Raw genomic sequence first — 20,822 nt, 5'->3', positions numbered from 1 at the left:
CGCATGCTCCACCCATCTCCCCTTCTTCTCTTTTACTCGATTGGCTACAAGGGCCGACAGGATGCGAAAAACGCACGCCTCCCATTGGCCAGTTCATCTTGCACCGCCCGCCTGACTCATTCAAGATGGCCGCCCAGCGCGATGTGAGGTGGTCACGGCTATTACTGTGGAGGTTGTGGCAGGCCCGAGGGGTTCCACAAAACTTGGGATTGGGCCTGGGCCTAGAAGCGAGAACTTATTCCCGGAGCGACGGCCCGTACTCGCGCACGGCGCTCTATGAGCTGCTCGGCGTCCCCTCCACGGCCACGCAGGCGCAGATCAAGGCGGCTTACTACCGGCAGAGCTTCCTTTACCACCCGGACCGCAACGCCGGGAGCGCCGAGGCTGCCGAGCGGTTCACGCGCATCTCCCAGGCCTACGTGGTGCTGGGCAGTACCACCCTGCGTCGCAAGTATGACCGCGGCCTGCTCAGCGACGAGGACCTGCGCGGCCCCGGGGTCCGGCCCTCCAAGACGCCCGCCACCGACCCCGACTCGCCCCGCACCCAGCCGCCTGCGTCTCGGACCCAGGGCCGCGGTCAGGCCTCGTCGGGAGCCAACCGCACCATGTTCGACTTTGACGCCTTCTACCAGGCGCACTACGGCGAGCAGCTGGAGCGCGAGCGGCGCCTGAGGGCCCGGCGGGAGGCCCTTCGCAAGCAGCGGGAGGACCGGGCCAAGAAAGGCTTACGCTGGGACGAGATCCGAGACACGGCTTTATTCGTGGTTCTGCTCACAGTTTTCATCATCATGGGTTTTCGTTTTTAATCGGAGAGCGGAGGGAAGGGGAGCAGCCGCGCCACCGCCCCCCCAACCCCCAAGAAAACGGCCTTTCGTGTCTTCTTGAACCCGTTGCCTCCATTGTCTGCTGTTGTCTACCTCTACTGGGGTCCGAAGGAACTGCTCTCCCTTTCCCTGCCCCACCCGGCCAGCTTAGCCATTGACCTGCATATCCCTACCCTTCTGGTCCAGAAAAGGAGGCTTTTTGATGCCCAAGAAAAAGGCTCCCAATGAGGAGTCCCGAAAGCCCGAGAGTGAGGGGTTTCCTGGAGGCCCTGGGGTGCCTGCTTCCAGATGTTGTCAATTTCTGGAACACTTGCTGTGGCTTTCCTGTAAAGCTCCGAGCAAGACTCGTCTGCTCCTGCCCCACGTGTGTAGCGTGGGGCTCCTCTGTAACCTTGAAACGTGCAATGTGACCAATTGTGACTGCCAAAAGAAAAATTCTGGGGTGATAAGAAACTTGTCTTTCTGTGAGTTCCCCAAGCCACAGGTGAGACCCAGTGTAGGGTAAGGATGTGATCTGTGGGAACCTGGCCATTCTTTGGTGGTCAGACCCCACTCCGCCTTCTGTTGGTGGTGAGTGTGAGTGGGAAAGAAAGCAAGGTCATGAGCGTAAGGAATGAGCCTTCCTGTTCCCATGCTTATCTAATGTATGACCTCGGAGAGGTTACTCTGTGGGCGTGATGGCAGAGGAGCAAATCGTTTGCTCTCTTTCGGTCTGTCACACTTGATTATCCATGTTCTAATAGGCTCAGTGATTAAAGTATGATGCCAGGGTCTCCCTGGCGGTCCAGTGGCTAAGACTCCATGCTTCCACTGCAGGGGGCGCAGGTTCAATCCCTGGTTGGAGAACTAAGATCCCACATGGTGCAGCAGCAGGGGGGGAAAAGAAAGAAAGAAAAAAAATATATATATATATATATACATGCATACATACATACATATATATATATATATATATATATATATATATATATATATATATATAGTGCCAGTAGAGTCAGGTTTGTCCTTGGGACACTGTGCCTGGCGCCTGGTCATCCCTTGACCAGCCAGCCCCATTGCTAACTGTGCAGCTCCTCCCTTCCCAAAAATAGAGCAACAGACTGGGAGTTTTGAGTCACCTGAGTGTGGCCCAGCCTCCTGTTTCGCTGGCAGTGCTTATCGCAGGTCCTACAAGCCAAGTCCTTGAAACATGGCTACTTGAAGCTGTGGGAATTGGGGGAGTTTGAGTAGACCGGACTGTTGAGTGACAGGAGGCACAGGATGGAAGCGCACGTCCTTATTCAGAGCTGGCTGAGGGTTTTTTGGTTGTTGTTTCCTCTTTTCCTAATTGGTGCAGTGGGTTGTCACTTGGCTAGAGCTGTGGTAATCCAGTTCTCTTAACCATGAATCACTGCACGTGGGGTGTGGCTTAGCTGTGAGATGGTAGGTACTCAGGTATGTACTGTGGAGCGTAAAGCTGTGGGGTAGGAAAACCTTTGCAGGAGATCTTCTGCAAAGGTAAGGGCCTAAGTAGGTTCTAAACAAAGCCAGAGGTGCTTTGCTATATTAACACCAGTGCCTGCACTCAATCTTTTGTGGCAGTCCTTGGATAAATTGGGAGAAACCCATAGCTAGTGCAACTTGGTCTCTTGGGAACCATTCTGTTTTCTCTAGCCTTGGAGGTTGGGGGCAAACTCTTAGTTGTGGCTTTGCAGTGACCATATGATTCAGTAGTAAAGATTTAAGCCTACTCTGGTTCAGGCATGCTGGGCTCATGAAGCCTTGGTTTGGGGGAAAGGGCATATGTACTTTAAAAAAGAACATTTAATGTTACTATGTTTCATATCTGGAAAACAAGAGGGAAAGTCTTTTCAAAACACAAACTACAGGAAGTGAAGCTTAGTAAAAAGTACAGAGGCTGGTGATTTTCAACCAAGGAGTTGGGGCATAACAGTGTCCTTGGGACAAGATTCTATCAAAGTTTCGATCAAATGGAGTTGGGGTTCTTTTGGGTCTTGTTTGTGAAAGCACTAGTGGTCTGTGATAATCTGGGATCTTTCTCATGGGCTCTTTGACATAGATCTCTCAAGTTCGTTTTCTCTCAGTGAAGAACATTCCCTTGGGCCCCAGAACATGGAGGTAGACCCAGAAGGTTTGGAGTAGTGGGGTCCAGACTCTGTGAAACTTCTGGAACTTTCCATGCAACTCCAAACAGGGTAGTCAATAAAATTTATTAATCATCCAACTCTAAGCCTCTCCTTAGGCCTAGAACTAGGCCCACTCTATTCTATAGTGCCATTCTGCCTGCGTCTGTTTTTTTTAGGCCAGAGCTAAACTCTGAGAGACCCCACTCCCTACCATCCCTGAAACTCAATCTGGGCTCTTCATGGGAGGGGAGATGTGTGGGAGGCTTTTTGAAGGACCCTCCCCACCTGGTTCCTGTTACATCATTTCTCCCTTTCTGGTCCCCCTGCAGTGTCCTTTCTCAGCTTCTTAGCTGCCCTGGGGAGGAGAGGCTAAACCAGGCCATGGACATTAGCCCCTGCCTTCTAGGGGCTGCTCCCCAGTTCCTGATAGAGGAGGAAGGCTGAGACATGGTCAGCTTCAGTCCCTTTTCTCCCTTTGGTCACAAACTGAAACAAAACTATAAGTTTGGACCTAGGAAGAGAGACTTTGGACAAGAGGGGCCCAGCATGCTCCATGCTGTGCTCACTGGGTAAGGCGTGAAGAAGAGTGCCAGGCTGAGTGAGCGGCGCACACAGATCCTAACGGGGCGACGCGGACAAGAGCATAGGAGTCAAGCTGTACATGTCTAGGCAATTGTGGTAGTGTCTTTGGGCTTGATCAGGACTTCATTTTATTCCTCCTGAGCCTAACTGTTTTCCCCTCCATTGTCCTTTATTTATTGCAGGGTAAAAAGATCCTTTACACATCCCAGTGCTGAAGGAGTAAGATTTCTTGCTTCCTTCTGCGGTTCTGGCATCTCATTCGCTGAGTGCGCCTTGCCCTCTGTAATGGTCCCAGCATGAGCCAAGATGAATAAGAATAGCCTACCTTAGGCCAGTGAGTTGTCCGGTGGTCATTACTGACCATGTATATATATCTCCATCCCTTATAGCCACAGCCTGAAGCTGAGACACCAAGGGTGGAGCCCAAGTGAGTGGTCACCACACCTGCTTATGGAGAATGGCGAGGAGTAGGGGTCTTGTCTCGGGCCTTTGGGCTTCCAGGAATGTCACCAGATCCCATGAAGGGAGGCTGAGAGAAGGGACAGCTGGTAAGTAGCGGTGTTACTTCACTCCCTGGAATTCAGTGCGCTCTCCTGGCCTTTGCCCTCTCAGTTCCTCAGCCCTGTGATGAGGTCACACACTGTCTCCTGCCTCTGAGCAGGACTGTAGAAGGCGCGCCTTGCCTGCCCTCAGCGGCTTGGCTCTCAGGCCAGGCTTGGAGCCCTGGGGGCCATCGGGTTTGTGCAAAGCAGCTGGGGTCCCTGTGTTAGTGTTTTAGGGTGGTAGCAAGACCTGAGTCTGGACCTCATGAACTTGCATATGCTGGGGATTGCTAGGTGCTCTCATCCCCCAGAAGCAGAGAGCTCACCTTCACCATCTGTTGTAAGGTCATAGCGTCACTATGGATCTAGCCATCTCGCCACTGTCTCTTAAGGCTATAAAAACCTGGGGCTCTGTTGCTAGTCTTGAGGTGGGTTGGCCCTCCCATCCTGCCTCTGCCCTGTCAGTGTTCACATCCTCGGTCCTGGGAGGGGACTGCTGCTAGACGAAAGAAGACCTGTTTCCAGAGGACGAAGAACTGACCGAGATTCGTGGTTCACAGGCCACAGCTGACCTGCACACAGCGTTTGGCTGCGGCTAGCACAGTGTCTTAACTTTAGGCAATATTCAAAACTTGGAAGACTTTGCATAAAAATCTAGATTTCTGACTCCTCTCAAAAAAGTGAGAAAATGTGCCACCATTGAGCTTCCTCCCATACTTTCGTGACAGCCTGGGAGAAGCTGTAAGGTCTGCCTTTCAGATAGGACCTTGCTCCCTGGTCCCCTGCACTCTCACCAGCAGAGGGGATGTGTCAGAGGCCGTGATGCACACACTTGCACCATTTTACTCTTAGAGAAATCTCTCTCTGTATCCCATGTCTATTAAGAGGAAAAACAAAAAAGGGGGGGGGGATCATGCATTTCCAGGAAAATGGGGAAGGGTGTACTTTGTGGAAACAGAGCTGCTTTGCACTGTAACCTTCTGGCCCCTACAGGCATTTGAATTTGCAGATCCCTAGGTTACCTCCTATGTTATTAAAAGAGCTCACACTTTATGCGGGGAGGCAGAGTATAAGTCTTATTTTCATTATGGGACAAGAAGAATCTTTTGAGAGTTCTACAGCAGTGGCAAGGTCCCAAACAAAGCCAGAGGTCCCTTGGTACAATAACACCAATTCCTGCACTCAATCTTTTGTGTAAAATCCTTGTATAAATTGGGATAAACCCTCAGCTAGTCCAACTTGGTCTCTTGGAAACCATCAGATTCTCTCTAGCCTGGGAGGTCAGGGGCAAGTTCTTAGCCATGGCTTTGCAGTGACCACATGATTCAGTGGTAAAGGTTGAGCTCAGTAAGCCTTGATTAGCAGGCACACACAAAAGTACATTTAATGTTATTATGTTTCAAATTTGGAAAACAAGGTGGGAGGCTTAGGAAAATATGCAGAAGCTAGTGATTTCCAAACAAGGAGGTACACATAGACTTTCTTGAGGGGGAGGAACACCTTGTTTTTATCAAAAAGGAGTGAGAATTTTGTTATTTGGGCAATTTTTTTTTTTTTTTTTTTTGGCTGTGTTGGGTCTTCGTTGCTGTGTGTGGGCTTTCTCTAGTTGCGGCGAGTGGGGGCTACTCTTCGTTGCAGTGCGCAGGCTTGTCAGTGCAGTGGCTTCTCTTGTTGCAGAACACAGGTTCTAGGCACGGGGGCTTCAGAGTTGTGGTTCGCGGGCTCTAGAGCACAGGCTCAGCAGTTGTGGTGCACGGGCTTAGTTGCTCCACCACATGTGGGATCTTCCTGGACCAGGGCTCGAACCTGTGTCCCCTGCATTGGCAGGTGGATTCTTAACCACTGAGCCACGAGAGAAGCCCTTTGGGCAATTTTTTGGTTTTGGTTTTGGTTTGTAAAAGCACTGGTGGCCTGCAATAGGTAGGACCTTTCTCATGGGCCCCTTAAGGGTCTACCTCAAGTTTATTCTCTCTCACAGAGGATTACAGCCAGGAGCATTCCCTGCGACCCCAGACCTGGAAATAGAAAGTTCCAGAAGTGATCTGGCAGGAGAGCCCAGACTGCCTGGAACTTTCCAGAATATTCCATGTACCTTCAAGCAGAGGGGTTAATCAAGTTTATTAACCATACAACTCTAAGCCTTTCCCATGGCCCAGAACTAGGCCCATTCCACTCTGGTGGTATCTATACCCACCTGCCTCAGGTCTTTGGTGTTTTTCATGCTGGAGCTGAATACAGAGGGCCTCACTCCCTGTGCGCTCTAAAACTGAGTCTGAGCTCTTGAGGAAGGTGAGGGGTGTGGAAGGCCTTTTGAAAGATCCCATCTGGTTCTCATGGTAAAACTTTTCTCCCTTCCCAGTCCCTCCCTTGCCTGGGTCATTCCTTCCTCTTCTTCTTATCTGCCCTGGGGAGGGGAGGCTGAACCAGACTGTGAACATTAGCCTCTGCCTTGTAGAGGCTGCTCCCCAATTCACAATAGTGGAGGGAGGCTTAGGCATGACCACCATTAGCACTTCTTCCTTTTGGTTACAAACGAAAAACTCCCTAGAAGAATGGACCAGAGTGGGAGGCCAGGCCGAGAGGGGCCCGGCTTGCCCCAGGCTGTGTGGAGAATGTGGGAGGTCTTCTGGGGCTGTTCAGTCTTCTGTCATCTCAGGCAGGCACCTGGTGTCCTCCCCAGCGTCCCTTGTCTCCAGCACGTCAAGTGCTAGCAGTGAGAGCAGGAGAACCACGGCCACTGTGGGATGAAGCTTCTCAAGTGGGCACTGTCAGTGCTTTGCCCCTGCTGGGGGTGAATCCGACTGGACTTGGGCTTCCAAAAGCTCGGATGGGCCAGTCCCTCTAACTATTGCCTGTATTTCTTAAGAGCTCATCAAGCAGTCACTCAGGTGCTGCTCACTCATCTTTAGGGATGGGGACCAGCCTACCAGCCGCAGCACCCGTGGATCAAGAGCCTCATACTGAGCCAAAATCTGGCTCCCAGTGGTTTCCACCCGTTGGTCTTGACTCTAACGTCTTGCTCTGTGTGAAGCAGTCCTTTAGAGACTCAGAGGCTAGCCATCGCATACTTGTGTGTAAAACAGATCCTTCAACTGTTCCGTAGGGGACTTAGCCCCAATCCTCTTTCTCATTATACTCCAAAGGTGCTGTTTCGGGGTTCTCTTAGAGTTTAAAACTTCAGTAAAAAGTAAAGCCAAACCAGCACTTGCCTCATTCTAGATGGTTATAGCCCCACTAACATGGACCAAGATCACGTTAGCTTCTACAGCACTCTGACTGTCCCCTCTTACCTGCAGGACCTTCTGTGACTTCCTGCCAAACTTCATCTCATTAGACTTGACCTAAGCTGATCCAAGACGTATTCCCACTCTCTCATCTTCTTGTCCACAGTCATCGGCCAAGCTGGTCACCTAATGTTTACCCAAGCTGAAGACAGCTAGCTTCAGCCCTATGGAACCCTCTCCATCACTCAGTGGGGGTGGTCATTTGGCAGGCCAGAGAAGGAGCAGGTGCCATCCTGACTGGGCTTACAGGCCACCCAGGAAAAGAAGGTGCATACAGGTGAGGCAGTTAGAGAACTGTGATGGAGCAGAGTGTGCTTCTGGCCAGAAATGCTGGGAAGTTTAAGAGTTAGGGAAGACTCCCATGGGTTGGTAATCAGAAAAGGCTTCATGGAAGAGGCAGAAGCAGTGCTGGACCTGGACAGCCAGGCTTTGGATGGGCAGAGAGGAAAGGAGGGCATCTCAAGAGTAGGAAGCACAGGAGCTGAGATGTGGAGGCTGCAACAGCAGAGTGGCTGGATGAGGGAGCAGAGAGAAGTCAGGCAGCATCGTCATCCTCATCATCACATTTATTGACGGCCCCTGGGAGGCGGGGCTGGGGACAGAACATACAAAGACAAGGACCTGCCCTCAAAAAGTTTCCATTCTAAGGAGATGGGGACAGAAAAATACAGAATGGTCTTTCCGGGGGAGGGCCCACTCTCACCTGGTGCAGGTCAGAAGCCCCTGGCCTACCTTGCCCCAGGGTCTGGAGCATGAGCGGGGCCTGACCACCTGGCTCCTAGGTGGTGGACCCCAGAACTGGGGGAAAGGTAGGCTCAGGACATGATGGAAAACACTCCTGTCAGCCTTGGCATTGTGTAAGCCTAGTGGAGTGGCAGGGGGCGATAGGCCCCCTAGGCAGGGCCCTTGAAGGAAGTGGGCATCTTCCCAGGCCCCCATGAGTAAAGTTCTTTCACTGGGGCTGGCCCATCACCCGGGAGGCCCCAGCCGGGGAGAAAAAGGCAGTTTCCTCAGCGGCAGAGGCATAATACCCTGCCCACCCCACTCCCGGCCCTCTCTGGGCATCTTCCAGGTGACCCTCCTCCCCAGTTCAGCCTCCAGGGCCAGGGCCTGCCTAGGGCCAGGGGGAGGGGCCTGCCCCTCCCCCCACCCCGGCGGTGGGGGAGGAGGAGGAGCCTCGCATCAAGTTTGTCTGGGCCCCCCAGTAGGGAGCCATACCCTGGATCCTACCGGTGGGGGGGCTCTGGCTGCGAGGGCCGAGGGCTCAGCAGAGGGGCTGGGCCTAGAGGGCACCCGGGGGAGCCCTTCAGCGGGGGCACTGGGCGGGAGTCCAAGGGGGGCAGGCTCCGGGGCACTGCTGGTGGCCCCCGGGCGGCCCCAGTGGGCAGGACAGAGGCAGCGGGGAAGGATTTGGGGGGATCCGCAGCAGCAGTGGGGGCTGGCTGGCCAGACCGTTCCCGGCGCCGCAGCAGCTCCTGCAGCTTCTCCGCCTGGGTCCGCCTCAGGTGGGCCAGGGCACGGCCTCGTTGGAAAGCGGGCAGGAAAGCCTCCAGGCTCTGCTCCCCCAGCAGCAGCTGCTCCATGTGCTCCTGGGACAGGAGGGAAAGGACAGTTTGGGAGGAACATGACCAAAGACTGAGGGCTGGTCCTCTCTCCTCCCACCCTGAACCCTTCCCGATGGCGACCACCCACAGCTCGGGCATGGAGCACCTGAGTTCCAGCCTGGGCCTGCCACAGTGCTGAGGATGAGCATCCTCTACTCTCAAGCCTTGATTTCCTTACTATCACCAGACCTGCTGGGCCAGGGATGAGGCGGGATCAGAGATGGAGACACACTTGAAGTAGACAGGTGTCTCTCATCAGGGCCAGGGCCCTCCTCCTCCACCTCTTCAACTCACTGAGCACTGTGCTCCCAACCCAGCACTGAGACATCTGTCCCAGCTCCTCTTGTAGACCCAGCCTAAGCTGCCCTGAGATGTTCACAGGAAGTTGGGGGAAAAGTTACAGGTGGGGACGGTGGGCCTTGTGTCCAGTGCGGACAGCAATGCAGCGGGCACTCCTGGGAGCCAGGCACTCAGGGCAGGCTTCCTGGAAGGGGGGCTCTCAAGCCTGCAATGTAAGAATTGAGGGGAGGGGGATGATGATAGGATGGGGCCCCCCTCCCGGTCCCCAGGCCCAGCTGCCCCTTCTCTCACCTCAGCCTCCTGCTCAGCCTCCTCCAGCTCAGCCTGCAGCCAGCCCAGCGCGCAGTGGGGGCTCCAGCGGTGCATGCTCTCCTCTGAGGGCCACAGAGGGACAGAGTGAACTAGCCCCTGCCCTCAGGGCCTGTCACTCAGGGCAGACAGAGCAGAGCCCCAGGGCCCAGACCTGACTCTCACTGACCCTGTGTGTGATTCTACGCTTCCCCTCCCCTCTCTGGAGCCTCAGTTCCTCATCTGCACAACGCGCCTGCCGGATCCATTTATGCTCCTCCCCCCAGTCCTAGTGCGAAAGAGGGAGCAGGGGCTTTGTCTCCTAAAGCACCCCAGGCCCTTGGGTTTTGGGCCCCATTTTGGCCTCTCGAACCCAGCTCTACCCATCGACTGCTCACTTTCCCAACTCGGTAATTTTCCAGCAGTAGCACCCCTCAAACTTGCCTGGGGAATAGGTCTGCCCAAGTCCCGACCTTCAGAGCCTGGCACTTCCCAAGGCCACCCAGCCAGATGGCCAGCTGCCCCCCACCCCAGGCAGTTCTCGCGGCCGTCCCTCACCCAGTCGCTGCAGCTTGTCTGCACAGCTCTCGGCCACCTCCCGAAGCTCCTGGTACTTGATGGCCAGGGCAGCGCGGCCCATCTCCAGGCGGGGCCGCAGTGCCAGGTTCTCCTTGGCTAGAGCGTAGTTGGAGGCCAGGCATGCCTCGCGCTCCAGCTGCAGGCCCTGGAACTGCCGGCAGGGAAGAGCCCAGAGGCCCATTCAGGGAGTCTGCCCATGGCCACCTACTGCCACTGTGGGCGACAGTGCCCACGGGCCAAGCCGAAAGCTTGGCTTTCCTGCCCCAATCTCAGGATGGCGAGCCAACAGGTGGAGGAACGATAAGAGCCCAGACCCCACTTTGCCTCAGTTTCCTCTTCCACAAAGTGAGCTAAAAACATCTACCTTATAGGGTTGTTGTGAGACTTAAGTGAGGAAAACTACGAAGGCCTCTACAAATGTTAGTTAATTTTTAATTTTCAATTAATATGTCTGCTCAGGTCCCCGAGGAGTCCCCCTCCCTCCTCTGTCCCATTTTCCATGCATGGGCAGCTTCCCTCTCATTCCAGGCCTTTGTCTGTTTCCTCTTCAGGTGTTTGTGCCGAAAACACTCCCACCCCCTGCTCTTACTCTCCAGTGATGTCTTCACCCTGTCCCTGCACAGCACCCCCTCAAACCCCCCTCTCTTCCCTCGCACCCCCTCCTCTGCCCTCCAGTGGAATCCCCACACCCCAAGGAATACACACCCCCTTTTCCTCCCTGATCCCCTAGCACCTGCTCCCAGCTTTCCTTCTCTTGCAGAAAGCAGACCCCTTTCTTTCCTGGCCCTGGAGAACGCTATTTCCTTGTTACTAGGCGGGCCGAGCCTCCACTCCCTGCCCCTGGAGAACGCACTACCCTCCATCTGTCCCCTATAGGATGCACACGCCCCTCCTGCCTGCCTCCCTCCAATGTACACTTTCCCTTTCTGCCCCCCCCGCAGACAACCAGCCCGGGCCTATCTCCTGTGAAATATACAACTTTCTCTTATGGTGGCCTATGGAATACACGCCTCAGCTTTCAGTACCCCTCCCCACCGGAAGACACAAAGCCCCCTCTTACACTCCCAGACCACGCAAGCCCTCCCAACGGCCCCCCCAGGTGTCACACAGGCCCCTAGTTCTCCCCATGGAAGGCGCCTCCCCTTTCTGGCCCTACAGACGTGGGTGTGCGAGCCAGGGCCCCCACAAACAGCCGCCCCCCGCCCCCCGGAACACACCTCCCTGGAGCAGCCGCTGTAGAACACGCCTCGCGGCCATCCCGGGGGTGCACGGGCGCCTCCCTGGGTCTCCGGCGCCCCACCCGCCCCAGGCCAGCTCAGGGCGCCCCCTCCCCCGGGGGCGGCTCCACCGGGCCCACTCGTACGTGCCAGGCTCCGGAGGCCCCTCGGCCCGGCCGGTGCGGCCCTTCGGTCGGTTGGCAGGTCCGGCAGGCCGCAGCCCGTCCCCCGAGCCCCCCGCCCGCGCCCCCCGCGCTACCTTCCTGCTGAGCCGCACGATCCGGTCCAGCTTGGGCTCATCCTGAAGCAGGTCCCGGAGCTGCCCGGTGCTGAGGATCCCAAAGCGCCCCGGGCTGCCAGGCTCCGGCCCCGCCCGCGCCGCCCGGGCCCGGTACATGCCGCCCGCCCGCGCCCCCAGCTCGGCTGCTGGCTCGGCCCGCTCGGCCCGCTCCGCCCCGGCTCCGCTCCGCTCCGGCTCCGGGATCCGGCTGGGGCTCTGGCTCCGGCAGCGCGCGCCGCTCCGCCGCCAGAGGGCGCCCCGCCCGCTCTTAAAGGGGCCGCGGCGTGGAGGCTGGGGGTGGGATGGGGAGGGGGCAGGCCGCTCCTCTTCCCACCCCGGCCGAGCCGCGCCTTGCCGCGCCTCCCGCATCCGCAGTTCGCCTGGCAACCCATCCTCCTCACGGCGTCCGGATATCTAAGGCGCCTCTCCTTTCCTCTCCTCCCGGCCATCATTCACCACACCCCCAGGCACGGGCTCTCCCACCCCAGGCCTTTACAGTTTGCAAGGCTATTTCACATTTACCCCGTGAATTCGCACAATTTTCTGAATTTGGCCGGGTGCCAGGAGCTCCTGCCCGCTGCTAACTTGGACAAGTCATTCACTTCCCCCAGCCTCAGTTTTCCTTTCCATAAAATAGGATGATGATAACACAATGTGAGGATTAGAGGTAGTGAATTGTTGAGTCCCTTACCTGTAGTTAGATGAATACCTAATACGAGTTATTGTTATTTTAAAGATGAAGGAACAGATTCTCAGAGATGATGTCACCTCCCCAAAGTCACATTACAAGTAAATGACAGACAATCTCAGTTCTTCCTGTATGTGCAGTGTCCACGGAGCACACGATACTTCCATGCTGGGCACTGGGCTGGGCCCTGTCAGGGCATTGTCTCTACCCTCTAAGAGCTCATGGATTAAGGCAGAGTCACATTCTCACTCAGCTTACTTTAGTACAAGACAGAATGGTGGGTGTCATGGCTCGATGTCTTCCTTTGTGAGTCCCATGTGATGCCTGAGGATGTCATGTACCTTATCTTCACAACTAGGCTTGGCCAGTGCCATTGTCAGGAAACAGACACTCAGAGATTGTCACCTGTCTAAAATCAAACAGTAGTGAGTGAGCTTTTTCCACTTCACCACACTACTAAGAAAGGACCAAGGTGGCACCAGGGCACAGAAAAGCTCACCAGCAGAAGTGACATTTGAGCTGGGCTTTGAGGGATGAATAGGAGTTCTGAAGTTGAAGGCGAAAATAGTGAAACCAAAGAGAAGTCCATAAGCCAAGGCATAGAAGCTGAAAGTGCCCAACAAGGACTCTCCCAATCCAGCCAGAGCACAGGGGGCGTGGTGGAGATGTCTGAGAAAGAGACAAAACTGATGGAGTGGGGCAGGACAGACTTGCTGATAGACTGTGAAGGCAACACTTCTTCCACATTTTTATGGCAAGTGAAATTTGGTTTTCCTTTTCAAGATTCAGCTGGAACATCACCACCTCCAGGAAGCCCTCTCTACCTCCCCAGGCAGCATTGTGTGCCCCACAGTCCCTGATGTCCCTCCACCACGGTCCTGGGTATTATCAAGAGCTCTTCCACACTTCACAATTTCCTGGCTATGATCTCCCTGGTTCTGGTCTGCGTCCTCCAGACCCACTGTTTCCACTAAGCTTCCAGGGGTCTCCTAGACACTCCCCCTGTCCAGCCCTCCTTTGGCCGGGCAAGAGGCAGTCTTCACTCTAAGAGGCCCTGGTGAGATCTGATGGGAGCTCCTGCCTTGGCTTGTCCCCTCTTCGTCACCAATCCCCCTTTGTTCAGCCCAGTGGGCCCCCTGTGGAATCCCACAACAACGGCCCCTGTGAAACTTCCCCACACTCCTCAGACCTCCTACACCCACTCCTGCCCCCTCAGTAGGTGACTCCACTGCCCATCACATGGGAGAGCTTCTGCCACTTCCTGCTCCACCTCTTTGGATCTTCTCTGCACCTGCCCCAGTGCCCTTTCTTCTCTCCTTCCTCCAGGAGGAGGAACCTCCCCTCATTCCAAAGCCAGCCCAGGTACCCTTGCTATGGGTCTCACCTTCACCTGCCCCTCCAGGATGCCTCCCCCACTGTGGTAGTTATGTCTCTTTCTCTGTCTCTTTCACTTTTAATTTCTGCCTTTAGACTGATACCTCCCTTTCACCACCCCCACCCAATATTTTGAAAGTACCCTGTTATGAATTGAGTACTTCCCCCCAAAACTGGTATGTCGAAGCCCTAACCCCAATGTAATGATATTTGGACGTGGGGCCTTTGGGAGGTAATTAGATTTAGATGAGGTCATGAGGATGGGGCCTGATGATGGGATTAGTGCCCTTATAAGAAGAGGAAAAGAGACCAAAGTTCTTTTTCTCTCCACCAGTGTGAGGTCACAGCTAGAAGGCCACTGTCTGCAAACCAGGAAGAGAGCTCTCACGAGAAGCCAAATCTGCTGGCACCTTGATCTTGGGCTTTCCAGCCTCCCGAATTATGAGAAATAGGTATCTTTTGTTTCAGCCACCCAGTGTGTGGTATTTTGTTATGGCAGTCCAAGCCTACTAACATACCATCTAGACTCTGTACTCCCTGCATCCATTTCCTCATACCCGCCCCCCCCCCCCTTATTCCTTGACTCAGTCTGACTTCACTGCCCACCACCACCACAACTCCAAGGGCACTGCACTAGCCAAGCTCATGGACTGCTTCTTACTGCCAGGGCCCTTCTTTGTCACATTCAGCACCATTGACCATCATCTCTTTCTTGACCGCATAGCAGTCAGAGTCCAGACATTTCACAGGTGTCAAGTTGGCAAAAATTAAAAAGTCAGATAATATCAAGTGTTGGTGAGGATGGGAAGTGACAGGAATGCTTTTGTACTGCTAGTGGGAGAGAGAATCAATTCACTTTGGAGGGCAGTTTGACAAACTCATAATTCAAAGGTGTTCATATCACACTACCCAGCTGTTCCCCTCTGCAGTGGACAGAATAATAGACCCCAAAGGTGTCCACATCCTAATCCCTGGAACCTGTGAACTTGTTACCTTCCATGGTGAAAGGAACTTTGCAGATGTGATTAAATCAAGGATCTCGAGATGGAGAGATTATCCTGGATCATCTAGGTGGGGCCAGTGTAATCACAAGAGTCCTTATAAGGGGGAGGCAGGAGGGTCAGAATCAGAGAAGGAGATTTGACAGTAAAATCGGAGGGTCAGAGTGACAGAGAAATTTGAAGACACTACGTTGCTGGCTTTGAAGCTGGAGGAAGAAGCCACGAGCAGGCAGCCTCTAGAAACCAGAAAAGGCAAGGAAATTGATTCTCCTTTGGAGACTCCAGAGAGAGTGCGCCCCTGCCAATACCTTAATTTCAGCCCAGTGAAACCCATTTCAGACTCCTGACATCCAGAAATGTTGTTTTAAGGCACTAATTTGGTAATTTTTTACAGCAGCGATAGGAAACTAACACAAACTCCTAGGAATTTTCGCTGTCTTGGACTAGGAGACAAGAACGGGAATGTTTGCAGTGTCTCTACTTGTAATGACGAAAAACTGGAAACAACCCAAATGTCCAATACAGTGGAACACTTCATTCTACACAGCAACAGAAATGGGCAAATTACAGCTACACGTGTCAACTTGGCTAAATCTCACAAACAATACAGTGAAAAAAAGGCAGCCTCAGAAGACTACATTCAGTATAATACTGTTTATGTAAAGTTTAGAAACATGCAGAACCGTACTTTATATTATTGCTTGGAGATACGTACAAAGTAAAAGTACAGGAACAATAAATACCAAATTCAGCAGTGTGGCTGTCTGGCAGAAGAGGGATGGAATCGGGGAGGAGACAGAGGGGACTTCAATGGCATTAAGAGATAGTTCAGTTTCTTAGGCTGAGTGAGAGTACACAGGTGTGCACTGTATTATTCTTTATATTAATACTTTGGGGGTAAGCCTGAAAACTTCTATATAAAATTAATAATTTTTAGGGTCAATTTTTAGACCTTAGCTTTGAAGTCAGACAGACCTGGGTCCCATTCTGACCTCTGCCACTTCCTATGTGACCAAGAGCAAAGTCCTTAATTCCCTGAATCTCAATTATATCATCTTTAAAATGGGTAGTTGAAGGATTAGGTGACTTGATATGTGTCTACCACAATGTCTGGCACTTAGTCGGTTCTCCAAAAACAGCAACTGCAATGGGTTCCTCTTTCTAGAAATGATCCATTGGATTTAATTTATGGGGTACCTACTATCTTCCAGGGGCTGACTGGAGAAAGGGAACACTTCATCTTCATGGTTCTGCTCCCTGATTCAGTCTTTTTAAAAAAATAATAATAATAAATTTATTTATTTTTGGCTGCATTGGGTCTTCGTTGCTGCGTGCGGGTTTTCTCTAGTTGCGGAGAGTGGGGGCTTCTCTTCCTTGCGGTGCACAGGCTTCTCATTGCGGTGGCTTCTCTTGTTGCAGAGTGTGGGCTCTAGGCTTGTGGGCTTCAGTAGTTGTGGTGCGAGGGCTCAGTCCTTGTGGCTCGTGGGCTCTAGAGCGCAGTCTCAGTAGTTGTGGTGCACAGGCTTAGTTGCTCCGCGGCATGTGGGATCTTCCAAGATCAGAGCTTGCACCCGTGTCCCCTGCATTGGCAGGCGGATTCTTAACCACTGCGCCACCATGGAAGTCCGATTCAGCCTTTAAATTCATTATTCTCCAAGGATTCAATCACCACCCCCTCAAAAAAAAAAAAAAGCAGCTTTATTGAGATACATGCCATACAATTCAACAATTTAAATTGTACAATTCAATGGTTTTTGGTATATTCACAGAGCTGTGTATCCATTGGCACAATTTTAGAACATTTTCATCACCCCAGAAAAGCAGCTCCGTGCCCATTAGCAGTGACTCCCCATTTCCCCCAGATCCCACTCCGACCACCAGCCCCAGGCAACTAACCTACTTTCTGTCTCTATAGATTTGCCTGTTCTGGACATTTCATACTAATGGAATCCTATAATATGTGGTCTTTTGTGACTGGCTTCTTTCATTTAATATATATATTTTAAATAAATTTTTTTTAATTTATTTATTTTTGGCTGCGTTGGATCTTCATTGCTGTGCGTGGGCTTTCTCTAGTTGCGTTGAGTGGAGGGCTACTCTTCATTGCAGTGCATGGGCTTCTCACTGCAGTGGCTTCTCTTGTTGTGGAGCACAGGCTCTAGGCGCGCGGGCTTCAGCAGTTGTAGCACGCAGCCTCAGTAGTTGTGGTGTGTGGGCTCAGTAGTTGTGGCGCATGGGCTTAGTTGCTCCGTGGCATGTGAGATCTTCCTGGACCAGGGCTCAAACCAGTACCCCCTGCATTGGCAGGCAGATTCTTAACCACTGCGCCACCAGGGAAGTCCTAATATAATGTTTTAAAGATTCATTCATGTTGTAGAATTTATTAGTAATGATTCCTTTTGATTTTTTTTGTGGTACATATGTGACATAAAATTTCCCATTTTAATCATTTTAAAGTATACAGTTCTGTGACATTAAGTCCATTCCCCTTGTTCTGCAACCATCACCACGATCCATCTCCAGAACTTTTTTATTTTCCCAAACTGAAGCTCTATGTCCAGTAAATACTCCCTCCCCATTCCCCTCTCACCCCAGCCCCTGACACACACCATTCTACTTTCTGTTTCTATGAATTTGACTACTCTAGGTGCCTCATATAAGTGGAATCATACAGTATTGGTCCTTTTGCCACTGGTTTGTTTCACTGAGCATAATGTCTTCACGGTTCTTCCATGTTGTATAGCATATCAATATTTCCTTCCTTTTTAAGGCCAAATCATATTCCATTGTATATCTATTGATTCCTTTTTATTACCAAATAATATTCCATTGCATGTATTTACCACAATTTGTTTATCCATTCATCACTTGGTGAACATTGGGGTTGTTTCATGTTTTTGGCTATTATGAATAATGCTGTTATAAACATTGTCATACAAGTTTTTATGTGACATGTTTTTTCCTCTTGCTTATATACCAATGAGTGGGTATATGATAATTCCACGTTTATTCTTTCTGAGGAAAGGCCAGACTGTTTTCCAAAGCAGTTGCGCCATCTTACACTTGCACTAGCAATGTATGAAGTTCCAGTTTCTTCACCAACACTTGTTATTGTCTATCTTTTTTTATTATAACTCTCCTAGTGGGTGTGAAGTGTTATCTCATGATTTCAATTTGCACATCTCTGGTGACTAATGATGTTCACCATCTTTTCATGTGCTATTGGTCATTTTTATATCTACTTTGGGGAAAAGCCTATTCGGACACTTTGCTCATTTTTCAGTTGGTTATTGGTCTCTTTATTTTTTCTTAATTAATTTATTTAATTTAATTTATTTTTGGCTGTGTTGGGTCTTCTTGCTGCACACGGGCTTTCTCTAGTTGCGGCGAGCGGGGGCTACTCTTCATTGAGGTGCGCGGCCTTCTCATTGCAGTGGCTTCTCCTGTTGCGGAGCATGGGCTCTAGGTGCACGGGCTTCAGTAGTTGTGGCACATGGGCTCAGTAGTTGTGGCTCACGGGCTCTAGAGCAGAAGCTCAGTAGTTGTGGCGCATGGGCTTAGCTGCTCCGTGGCATGTGGGATCTTCCCGGACCAGGGCTTGAACCCGTGTCCCTTGTATTGGCAGGCAGATTCTTAATCACTGCACCACCATGTCCCTTGTATTGGCAGGCAGATTCCTAATCACTGCACCACCAGGGAAGTCCCATGTTTCCTTATTTTTTAGTTGTAAGAGTTCTTTATATATTCTGGAAACTAGTCCTTTATCAGATATATGATTTATAATTTTCTCCCATTCTGTAGGTCGTCTTTTCACTTTCTTGATGGTGTCCTTTTTTTTTTTTTTTTTTTTTTTTGCGCTACGCGGGCCTCTCACTGCCGTGGCCTCTCCCACCGCGGAGCACAGGCTCCGGACGCGCAGGCTCAGCGGCCATGGCTCATGGGCCCAGCCGCTCCACGGCATGTGGGATCTTCCCGGACCGGGGCATGAACCCACGTCACCTGCATTGGCAGGCGGACTCTCAACCACTGCGCCACCAGGGAAGCCCCGATGGCGTCCTTTGATGCACAAAAGTTTTTATGAAAGTCTGATGAAGTACAATTATCTATTTTTTTCTTTTGTTGCTTGTACTTTGGCATCATGTCTAAGAAACCATTTTCTAATTCAAGATCATAAAGATTTATTATACCTTTATGTTTTCTTCTAAGGGTTTTATAGTTTTAGCTCTTCCATTTAGGTCATTGATCCATTTTGAGTTAATCTTGTATATGGTGTGAGGTAGGGATCTGACTTCATACTTTTGCTTGTGGATATCCAGTTATCCCAGCACACACACACACACACACACACACACACACACACACACACACACACATATCCCTTTTAAAATGTGGACCTCAGGACTTCCCTGGTGGTGCAGTGGTTAAGAATCCGCCTGCCAATGCAGGGGACACGGGTTCGAGCCCTGGTCTGGGAAGATCCCACATGCCGCGGAGCAACTAAGCCTGTGTGCCACAAATACTGAGCCTGCGCTCTGGAGCCCGTGAGCCACAACTACTGAGCCCACGCACTGCAACTACTGAAGCCCACGCACCTACAGCCCGTGCTCCGTGACAAGAGAGGCCACTGTGAGAGAAGCCTGTGCACCACAACAAAAAGTAACCCCCGCTCACCGTAACTAGAGAAAACCCACACGCAGCAACGAAGACCCAACGCAGCCAAAAATATAAATTAATTAATTAATTTAAAAAAAAGTTCCTTTATGTTCTTTTGTAATCACTCCCTCCAGTCTCTCCCACACCCCTCAACTCCATCCCCAGATAACCTGGATCTGCTTCCTGTCACTGCAGGTTAGACTGCATTTTTGAGAATTTTACATAAATGGAATCATACAGTGTATACTATTTTTCTTATTTGGCTTCTTTCACTCAGAATAATTCTTTTGTTATTCATCCAGACTGTTGCATTTATCAGTTTGTTCCTTTTTATCTCAGTATAATATTTCATTGTATGGATATACCACAATTTGTTTATCCATTTGCCTATTGCTGGACCTTTCGATTGTTTCCAGTTTAAGGCTTTTTTGTTGTTGTTGTTTTCAGTTTAAGGCTTTTACAAACAAAGCTGCTATTAACATTGCATATGTCTTAGTATGAACATAGCCTTTCATTTTTCTTGACTAAATACCCAGGAATGAAATGACTGGGTCAGGTGGTAGGTGTCTTTAACATTTTAAGAACCGCCAAACAGTTTTCCAAACTGTTTTAACATACCCACCAGCAGTATCTGAGTTCCAGTTACTCCATATTCTTACCAACACTTTATATGCTTACTCTTTTTCTTTTTAGCCATTCTAACGGGTGTGGAATTCCTTTGTTTTGTTAAAAATAGTTTTGGTATATAGACACAGGAGTCTAAACAATAGATCATTTGTAGCTGTTTTGAACCTCATAAAAAGTGAATGCTCCAACTTCAGCCGTCTTATCTTTCTGCTGAGGGGGACACTCTCCTACCATATTATGAACATGTTCCCACAAGCATGGGGCTAGGTATACGGGAAGCTGAAGAGATAAGCAGCCTGACACCCTCAGCAGCCTCAGAGCTCCACCATCTTCCTTGTGAGGGGCTCAGACATTACCTGCCATCCTGAGGACAGCAGCCTCCTGGACGTCACCCCACAGCAGCCCTTCGATGCAGTATCTCCCACCTCTGCCCACAGTCAGTTTCCCCCATACCCCCTTATTTGATTTAGACAGTCAGCATCCTGCCAGGCACTTAGGCTCAAATCAGGAAAGCCTTTCTCACCCCTAAAGCTTTGATCTGTCGACAAATCCTCTTCACCCAATTCTGCCGACATTTACAAGTGTGTTATTTTGTTAACAAAGGTCCTGTTCTGGGGCTGGATCTAGAGTTGAATGAAACCCAAGACCTTTGGCAAAGTGACAGTCAGTCCCTTCAGCTGGGCAAGTCCTCCCTCCACCTCCCCAAGGCAGTTGTGCAGTCCTGGCCCAGCTGAGGCAGACATGCCCCTCCTGGGCTGAGCGCCCCCTCCCCTCTTTTATGGCTCCCTGTCCTCTCCTGGATGGGGTCTACATTTCTTTGTCTAATGTCTGTGTTCCTCTATGATTTTCTTCC

The 20,822-nt window shown here is 51.4% G+C and overlaps 2 protein-coding genes across 3 annotated transcripts; one reads left to right on the top strand and one right to left on the bottom strand.

Annotated features, from left to right (window-relative positions):
* The first annotated feature begins 110 nt into the window (after positions 1-110).
* Positions 111-1,558, top strand: DNAJC30 (DnaJ heat shock protein family (Hsp40) member C30). The gene has a single exon (XM_082858031.1). The coding sequence runs from the start codon at positions 126-128 to the stop codon at positions 804-806; it is 681 nt and encodes a 226-aa protein (XP_082714157.1). The 5' UTR covers positions 111-125; the 3' UTR covers positions 807-1,558.
* Positions 1,559-8,584: 7,026 nt separating this feature from the next.
* VPS37D (VPS37D subunit of ESCRT-I) lies at positions 8,585-11,743 on the bottom strand (the record flags this gene model as incomplete). Of its 2 annotated transcripts, XM_082856865.1 has the most annotated exons (4): positions 8,585-8,947; positions 9,554-9,636; positions 10,109-10,280; positions 11,606-11,743. In XM_082856865.1, 4 exons carry the CDS (start codon positions 11,741-11,743, stop codon positions 8,585-8,587), a joined length of 756 nt encoding a protein of 251 aa, XP_082712991.1. The 2 variants fall into 2 exon arrangements, with proteins under 2 accessions (XP_082712991.1, XP_082712992.1); XM_082856866.1 differs by lacking the exons at positions 9,554-9,636; positions 10,109-10,280.
* Positions 11,744-20,822: the final 9,079 nt, after the last annotated feature.

Source organism: Leucopleurus acutus, assembly GCF_964270905.1.
Source record: "Leucopleurus acutus genome assembly, chromosome: 16".
NCBI classification, from domain to species: domain Eukaryota; kingdom Metazoa; phylum Chordata; class Mammalia; order Artiodactyla; family Delphinidae; genus Leucopleurus; species Leucopleurus acutus.
This window is presented reverse-complemented; position numbering and strand designations above follow the sequence as displayed.